This window comes from Zerene cesonia, chromosome 11, assembly GCF_012273895.1.
Source record: "Zerene cesonia ecotype Mississippi chromosome 11, Zerene_cesonia_1.1, whole genome shotgun sequence".
NCBI classification, from domain to species: domain Eukaryota; kingdom Metazoa; phylum Arthropoda; class Insecta; order Lepidoptera; family Pieridae; genus Zerene; species Zerene cesonia.
The window spans coordinates 2350037-2359505 of record NC_052112.1 but is presented as its reverse complement, the minus strand read 5'-3'; the positions used below and the strand labels follow the sequence as shown (position 1 = coordinate 2359505).

The following is a 9469-nucleotide window of genomic DNA, read 5'->3' as shown; positions in this document are numbered from 1 at the left end:
ATCTGCTCATTACTTGGTGATGTACCAATGCTCAAAACGGTTGAGGAATACATTGTTAGGAAACTGGCATGTAGAAAAATGACTAAGTTAGATGACTTGTGACATCTGCCAACCCACACTTGGTTAGCCTGATGGATTATGCTCTGTGTTCCTGTAGTGGGAACATATATATGGGCTGATGGTGATATTATATATCTTATATTATGTCATTTTTGCTCATACTTTCATAGCTTTTCAGTTAATTATTGATAGTTTTTTTATACTTAAGACTTAAATATTTGAATACTTCATGTATCGATTTTATTCCAGGGATCTTTCCTCATAATGCAGGAATTTGCCAAACTCATGACTGAGGCATCATTGCCAGGGTCTATAGTGAATATATCTAGTATAGTGGGAAAATATGGAAATATGGGTAAGGATTTTTACAATTTTGAAGAATACTTTTTATATTTTGAATATTTCTTTGACCTGTAATAAATTGTCATAAAATGTCATAAAATGTTTTTGTCAAGTAATAGTCTTTTATCTATAGGTATATCATTCTTATAAATTATCACTTAGTCTTGTTTCGAGGTTTATTACATTTTATTTTTTTGTTATTATATTAAACTGTTCTCAAAATTAAAGACATAAAGTGATAGTAATTTAGTACTTATTATTAAGGTCAAGCAAATTATTCGGCTAGCAAAGCTGGTCTTATCGGGATGACTAAGACTGCTGCCAAGGAATTGGGCAAATTTAATATCAGGTAGGTTTTTTAATTATTTTTTAAAGTACCAGTAAATTGGCAATTGTTTTATTTCAGAGTGATTCAAATGAGCATCATCATAGTCTTAAAAGTAGCATATGCCTCTTCCTACCATCTCCAGATACCTATAACCTAACAATCTTAAGACACGAAAATCATATAAACCGTGTTGCCCGCTTTTAAGGGGTTAAATTGATTGATATTTTGTTTGTTTTCATAATCCCCAGAGTCAATGTTATATTGCCCGGTTTTGTGAACACTCCAATAATAGATACTGTCCCAGAAAAAGTAAAGGAGTCCTTGTTGAAAATGTCGGCTTTAGGAAGATTGGGAGAACCAGAAGGTTAGTTAATCTTTTATCTATACTTACCACTATCAAACCATATTTGTTCCCACTATAGGGAGACAGGTATCCTATGAAGGTTCAGGCCCTAATGCACCAGGCTGGCCAAGTGCACGTTTGCGGATGTCACATGGCATCAATTTTTTTTTTTCACCGTTTCAAGCAATGGTGGTATTTAATTTTTAGAATTGATTTTAGATTAGAAAAAAATTGCTATGGTATGACAAAAAGACGCGGGTTAGAATCCCATCTCGTGATCAATTTATTTCCACTCTTTCAAAATTTCTCAATCCATTTATTTCTTGCTTTTCCAAGTATGGAACCCACGTCTTTTCGATAGAAGTTTGGCTAACCACTGAGCAGTAACTGCTTGAGGAATGTGGTGGTACTATTTATTTCTTTTAGGAGTACATGAGAATTTTTCCCCATTGAGGTAAATTTGATTGTACATTAAAGGGATCAATTTATATTATTTCAAAATTTTAACTCACGTAAAATATTTTTACACTTTTCATTTCTTTTTCTAACATATTTTTGTTTGGTTTTGTTACAGAAATCGCCGAAGTGATAATGTTTTTAAGTTCGGATAAAAGTTCGTTTGTAACTGGCGCTGCGATTGACGTCACTGGGGGGTATTAACTTACTTATAAAATGAGTAAATGGTATAATAGAAATATACATGAAATGTTGAATGATAATTAGGTAACATGTAAGTGGTGCTACTTTTGTAAATGCATATTTTTTATTTATTGTCTATGGATTTGTATTAAACATGTTGAGTTTACAATTTTGTTTTTTTATTCAAATTGTTTATGAAAATAGATATGTAGATTTTTATGTAAATACAATATTCTTAGGTATATACACAGTCAAATCAGTAAATCTTAAGGTACTATTAAACTTAAAACAAATTGTTGTGACAACCCAAAAAATCTCCTTTTATATAAAACCTCATTTGGAATAAGTAAATTAGTCTATTTTATATTGTGGTAAAGAAAAGGTTTTTGTGCGATACTTTTAAGTGAATAGTAAATATTTATTCTGTAAATCATCAGCTTACTTACTTATTATCTCATATTACATCTTATTTACTAGTAAAATAAAAAGAACAAACATTGTGTATGTACACTTATTTACTCTGCTTAGACTTAGCCTTACTCTTTTTCAGTTCTGCTTTATTCTTCTTTCTCTTATCCTTCATGAAGGTCTTGTATTGAGTCTTTCTCTTTTCATCTATGATCTCTTTGTATTTCTTTTTATTGTATTTCTGAAGTTGTGCATCTGCTAACAGTTCGTCAACCATTGTTCTCTTCCTTTCTTTTCTAGTTAACCTTTCATTGACATGATCTAAAGGTGAGTCCATAATACGGCCAACCTGAAAAATTATATGAAAGTGTAAATACATGCTGATTTTATGAAAGATAAATGTACTTTGTTCTGTTTTTTATTCATAAAAAAATAATAATTCTCTAACATGTTTCCCTAACTAAAATTAAATGTTATCATATGTCAGAGTTGATACTTAAAAATCAAACAATGAAGAATTGGAGCATTATAAAATGACTTAACACCTAAGCATCAAGTATCATATAAAGCAATTTATTTAAAAATATATTACACATTAAGGTTAATTGTCTTTTTATTAGCTATCTATTATGTCTGCAAAACAGAGGTATGATGAATAATGGCCTCAACCTTCTGTCTGTCTTGTGTAAGAGAAAACTATGCCAATGATTAGGTCCCACATGAGGATCATAACTCACCTGGAAATACTTAGGCAGGACTTCCATATCATTCTTCTTGTAGAAACGTTTTGGGTCCAACGCAGACCTCATCTTCAATAATCTAAGGTCATTCTTCAGTTCTGGTGTTATCTCTGGAGCAGGCATGTTAAACCAGCCTGGTCCCTTGGTCTTTAACCTTTCTTGCTGTAAGAGATAAAAAGAATATATAGCCCCACTATGTCTATATACACTTTTAAGTAATAGTTGGCCAAGGGGCTCGCTTGATGGTAAGTGCTTACCATCATGAAGATTTGCACATGCATAAGGCTATTTAAATTTTAACTTCTGACTTCCAAATGGTTTCTATGAATTCATTAAGTGAACTGAATATCCATCTTTCAAATACTATATCTGTTAAATATATAGGTATATATGAATCCGATATATTTATAATACCATTTACATATTTGGTAAAATAATACTTTTTATTTTAGAATATAATAAATGACAGTAGAAATTTTTGTCACATACCTTCCGAAGGGATCTTAATTTCTTCTCACTGACATTGTACTTTGGTAGTGAATGTTCTTTTTCAATACCGGGCTGCAGAACTGATTTTTTCATCTCTTTTTCAACATCAACAGAACCAATTTTCGACTTAAGCTTTCCTGTCTCTTTATCCAATTGATTGAATTGAAATAAGACCGGTTTTGCCTTTTTTACCGTTAGTAGCGAATTAGTCCACATCATATCATTGAAGAAATCATCAAATAATCCATCTATTTTCAGATTTTTCAACTTGTTTTCGACAGCTTCTTCTCTTGCAAGTTGCTCGTCCAATTCTGCTTTCTTTTTATCAAATAAATCTAAAATAGCTTCAGTCTTCTTTTCTTTATCTAAAATGATTATTTTTATTAAATAATTGCGAAAATTATGGCAATCAAAACTAAAATAAATAAAAGATGTAACCTATGAAAAGTTTTTCATCTTTTTTCAGTAATTCAGCTTTGTCTTGGAGGTCTTCATCGCCCACGGTATCCACAATAAAATCCATGTTATTTGGATGATTGTTTACGAATGTACAAAGTTGTAAAATCTACATTTATTTTGTAAATAACAATATGAACATGTGCGATATTAAATAATTTTCAAACCCTTGTCATTTTACATTCGTGTCAACGGTGACAAGTCAGAGCCGTCAGTTGAAATAACAGTATGTGACATTAGTGATTTTCGTTCAGAATCTAGAAATTTCTACTTAAACGTTTTGTATATGAGTTTATCAACCGTCTACGAAAAGGAGAAGGTAACTCCTAAAAACCTCACAAATTTTTACCGGGTGAATCGATTTTTATGATTCTATTTTTATTTGAAAGCTGGCGCCTGCTATGTATTCTCATTTATAATTTTGGTGTAGTTCTGACAATTTGAAGAAGGGTATAGAAAAGAGCAGATTAAGATTAAACATGAGTGTAGTTTGTTGTTAAAAATAATCAATTATTCCGAAATCTGATATTTGCTGAAATTCTATAACAATACATTAAAATAATGTATACTCGTTGCAATATAAACAGAATAGAAAATAAAACTATCTTGTCGTAATTCAAACTCGACTGCTATATAATATAACCAGAGGTACGAATTCTCTGTTAACGTGTTATTGTGTATGTAACTCGTTCAATCTTTTCACTTGCATGAAATATGGATATTGAATACACAATTACTGTTAATTATTCTAATCATATTTTGGATCATACGAAAATCAAAACCAATGACATTTTGTTCAATCTACATAGATATGCAATGTTCATTGTGGGTTTTAAATTTATTTCCATAATCAAAAACTTTACTTAATCAGCTGTTACGAAGAGCATAACAGCCAGGCTTGGGTCAAACGCATGTTCCCTATACAGGTAAGGTACTACTAAGGTACCTACTAACTAGGTATTATATTACTTACTCTGTGGTAAGAAAGATCCCGAGCTATGAAACTGGCGAGATTGAGGAGCGACTTGCGGTGGCCTTGAGGGACAGGTCAAGTCTTACTAATACTTATTATATACCTACGCGAAAGTTTGTGAGTATGGAGGGTGGATGTATGGATGTTTTTTACTCTTTCATTTCACTTACCTGCTTCTTATTTAATATCAATGCTCTGCCATTAGAGAAAATTAAAAAAAAATTCTCGATTTTTTTATATTGTTCCATATTTGAATTTATTATTAAATCATATAAAATTCAGTGTCTGCTTTTTTGATTCGTTTGTCAAATATGTGATAAAGGATATAATAATATATTATTTACTTAAATTGTAACTGTATTATAAATACTAAATACGTTCTTGCTGTAAAATATATGAATTATTCAAGAAGTTTAAATATTTTTTTTCCACGATTTCTACGGCTGATGGCCATGACCATTCCACTAAACGAGTTTGAAAAATTCATTAAAAATACGTAATGAAAAATAAATTGCACTACTAATTTCGCGCGACAAAGAAGAAAAAAATTAATAATTATACACCGCCGTTTCGTCTTTTTTAATTCCTTTTTTTCTAATGTAATTAAGATAATTAAAAATAAATAAGAACCAGCACGTCATTCCATATTTCTTTTTATTTAAATACTAGATAGCTTTGTAATAAAACATACAAAAATAGCGTAGAAAACAATACGAAGTACTTAATATAATGATTTTTGTTTGAATTATTTTAGATTGTTGTTGGCATCTGTATATAAATTTAATACTTAGATGTTAGTAATAGTGTAAACTCGAAATTGGGCAGTATTATGCTTTAAAAATATATTTTCTTTGTGTTCTACATGATTCTTAAAATTAAGCTATCCGCTAAATTGCTGTCATAAAAATTTGCCTAAATTCCTGAATTCATGTGCATATTGTTCAATTTTTTTTTGTGAGTTTTTTTAACAAATTGCGTTCGTAAAACGAATATTCAGTATTCAATGATTATTTTTTTGCACAACAATAGTAAATAAAAAATCCCTTCCTCATATTGCTATATTGACCTTGAGAACTGTACAGTATAGAATAATTAATATGAATTTCATTACTAAGAGCCTTAATCTTTCGTATTTGTTAATGTTGACTAATTTTTATTCTCTGTGTCTAACTTTTTTATTTATTTGGGACGTGAAACTAATTTATACATTGATGGCAATGCGTTTTACAGAATCTTTTACTTCTGTAAGCAACACAGATAATGTATTCAGTATAGAAATAACTTGCGATTTAAGAAAATTGACCTTCTTAATAGTTGAAAATCAAAGACGTATGATAGATCCCTAACCCTACTTATAAATACTACTGAGTATGTCATACTGATTTCCTGTATATTCGCGAGTTTTATAAACGTCTCTCTTGCATTGCTAAAATAATTAAATTTCTGTTGAGAAATTAAAGACTTAGTATTTTATTGTGTTTGGTTTTACGCGAGTATTATACATTTAGAAATTAAAAACTTTTTAACGGATTTTACACGCGATTTATTCATTATATTATTAACCCGACATTTCAAACACTCCAGCGAGCCTGGTCACGGGGAGACTCAGTCTCTTCGTGGCCACGTCTTCAATTCAAAATTATACTTACTCGCGTAAAATCAAACATATTTACTTTTAAAAACGTTACTAAAATATGTCTTTTTGTGACGTTTGTACCTTACGTAACAAAGATATATCATAATAATTTTTTGTTCGTAATTATCTTGAAATTTAAATCTATGGTCACCCTACTCTATAGTTTGTTAAAAATAGAATATCATTCCGTTAATCTTTTATAATTATGTCAGTACGTGATTTTATAAGTAGCTTATCACATGTGTGGAGTTACATCGTGAAGATATTGATAATCCGTTCATAAGTTCTTAATTTCAAGTGAACCAAATACAAAACTGTTCATTTTGGAAAACACAAAACATAAAATTTAAAACGCGCAATGAAAATTCAAACAGCCTTTCAAAGGAAACATAAAGTGACCTCAGTCTTCAGTGCCGCAAAAATGTAAAAACACATTTTGAATATACCCATTTAGTGTTTAAAAAAATCAAAATTCATCATGAAAACCGTTTTAATTATAATATATTATTGTATAAAGTTCTGTGCAGCAACGCACCAGGCACGGAACGTAAGCGGCAATTTGAAGAATTTCACTGAAATAACAGAGAGCTATGGACTTAAAACAGAATCTTACGAAGTTGTTACAGAAGATGCGTATATTTTGAAGCTATTCCACATTCCTGGGTCAGTTGGACCACCGATATTGCTTGTACACGGTTATGTGGATTCATCCGACACATGGGTTATTCGAGGCGAAGATTCCCTGGGTATCACACTGGCGCGTAAGAGCCACGATCTCTGGTTTGCCAATTGTAGGGGCAATCATTATTCCAGAAACCACCTCCGACTTGATCCTGATAGGAACGTTTCTTTCTGGGATTTCAGCTTTCACGAAATAGGTTTCTACGATATGCCAGCTTTAATTGATGCTGTTTTGAATAGAACGCAATGGCAAAAATTAAACCTTATCGGACATTCCCAGGGTAACACAGTATTCTATATCTTAGGTTCAACTAAACCAGAGTACAATGATAAAATCAATTTGGCCGTCGCCCTGTCTCCAGTGTGCTTCTTTCATAAATCATCGTCTCCGATGTCGATCTTTCTAAAGAATTATCCTTTAACACAAACGCTTCTGAAATCACTTAACATCCACGAATTCTTTGGATATAACAGCAAGTCTGTCCGGATATTACGAAAAGTGTGTTCCATGCCTGACATTGGGTACAAGTTATGCATAGTCCTTGGAATATTCTTCATATCCGGTGAAGATACTGATGAGTTAGAAGAAGACTTTGAAAATACAATGTTCTATCATTATCCTGCTGGAGCATCAAGTAAATCTTTCGTACATTATGAGCAAGTGGGGACGAGTAGGAGATTTGCAAGATTTGATTATGGTAGAATAGGAAATCTTGCAACGTATGAATCCCCTGAACCTCCTCTTTACGACTTGTCAAAGGTCAAAATGCCGATAGTACTGTTAGCTGGTAAAAACGACAACTTGTCTTCACTGGATGACGTGGAAGTGTTGAGGAGTAAACTGACAAATGTTGTGGAATTTGTCGTGGTACCGCACCAGAAGATGAATCACGTTGACTTCATATGGGGAAGAAATGCAAGGAAATATCTCTTTCCGTATATTTTTAAGGCGCTGCATAGATATAGAATGAAAGATAATAAATTTTAAGTTCATTTATTTATTCTTTATTAGGTCAAATAGCATGAAAAATAAAAAAGTTTGTATAATTTTTGCAAGCAATGGTGCCCAAATCGCTGTTACTTACTTCTACCAGGTACATGATGGTTTTGTAATGTAAAACGCTTATGCTTAAATTATTTAATGAAAATGGATTTGTAGGTAATTTTACATTTATTATTTTCCATATGACTTTAATAAACGTCATAAGATAGTTGGCTGTTAATAGATATTTTATTCAGGTTGTATAATATTATGTAATTTATTTAATAATTTTGTTCAATATTATTCAACATACATATAAATTCAAAAAGTTTCGTTATTCGCATGTCGCAAGTGGCCTAGTTACATTTATATATATGGGTGTATGATGAATCTAGTTAGATCTGCGGGTATTTCTATATGACGGCACACTTTCATTAAGTGCAAAGTCATGTCAAACATACGCCACGGGACGCTCAAGGATCTTTTATATTGTAAAAGCACTTTGAATATAATGTTTGCCCAGTGTACCTCCAGCGTGAACAGTGAAGAGTTATCAGGAAACTATGAAGTAGAGAATGCCATAGAATTTAAATTGTTCTAAAAATAAACATGTGTTTGTTTCATTGTTATAACTGGGGCTCTAACCATATAGATTAGACGTTTACGTTCGTTAAAACGTTGTCCAGTTAGGCTTGATAATCTATACTTAATTAAACTTTCTTAAAGAAGCATCATAAAATATTAAAAAATTCAGCCAAGCAGTTGGTCAATGTATGTATAAATAAAATGAACAATGTCAAATGCAGTAAGACAGATATTTAGAATTTTCAGTAGTACGTCCACTGAAAGAACTTTTTGTAGAAAACAATTCTGTCAAACACTTTTTGTTTCGTTACAGGTGAAGTACATCAAGATACGATTTATTGTTTTAAATACATCAAATATTTCTGGTAATTCAAACCTCGTGCTTGATATATACGTATATGTATATACTCGTTGTCTGGTTTAAGTCTAGAATGTGTAGGTCCATCCAATAGATGTATACCTACATTTAATTATTTACTAGAATGATCTATTTATCCTTGTTTGTTTGTATAGTACATATTTTTTCTGTGGATTACATGTAATATATAAGGCGAAAGTTTGTAAGGATGTGTGTGTGTGTTTGTTGCTCTTTCACGCAAAGACTACTGAACCGATTGCAATGAAATTTGGTACGTAGGTACCTGGACAAGTGGAATAAAATATGGGCAACTTTTATCCCGATATTCCTACGGGATACGGACTTGCGCGGGTATAACCGCGGTGCGCAGCTAGTATATTATACTTAGTCTGGCCATAAATACTGTTACACTTAATTATAAAAAAATATTACATTTGAATTTCGAATCT

At 31.4% G+C, this 9469-nt stretch overlaps 3 protein-coding genes across 3 annotated transcripts in view; 2 read left to right on the top strand and 1 right to left on the bottom strand.

Annotated features, from left to right (window-relative positions):
• LOC119830278 (estradiol 17-beta-dehydrogenase 8-like) overlaps positions 1-1881 on the top strand; it is a 3628-nt gene extending 1747 nt beyond the window's left edge. Inside the window, exons 4-7 of the mRNA XM_038353236.1 lie at positions 310-415; positions 667-751; positions 979-1094; positions 1648-1881. Of these exons, the coding sequence (XP_038209164.1) occupies positions 310-415; positions 667-751; positions 979-1094; positions 1648-1733 (393 nt within the window). The 3' untranslated portion in view covers positions 1734-1881. The remainder of the gene's footprint in view (positions 1-309; positions 416-666; positions 752-978; positions 1095-1647) is intronic.
• Positions 1882-2209: 328 nt separating this feature from the next.
• LOC119830275 (deoxynucleotidyltransferase terminal-interacting protein 2-like) lies at positions 2210-3983 on the bottom strand. Its single transcript, XM_038353233.1, has 4 exons — positions 3788-3983; positions 3350-3714; positions 2858-3022; positions 2210-2469 (listed from the first exon to the last, which is right to left on the bottom strand). Exons 1-4 carry the CDS (start codon positions 3870-3872, stop codon positions 2224-2226), a joined length of 861 nt encoding a protein of 286 aa, XP_038209161.1. The 5' UTR covers positions 3873-3983; the 3' UTR covers positions 2210-2223.
• Positions 3984-6892: 2909 nt separating this feature from the next.
• LOC119830504 (lipase 1-like) lies at positions 6893-8083 on the top strand. The gene has a single exon (XM_038353548.1). It carries the CDS (start codon positions 6893-6895, stop codon positions 8081-8083), a length of 1191 nt encoding a protein of 396 aa, XP_038209476.1.
• Positions 8084-9469: the final 1386 nt, after the last annotated feature.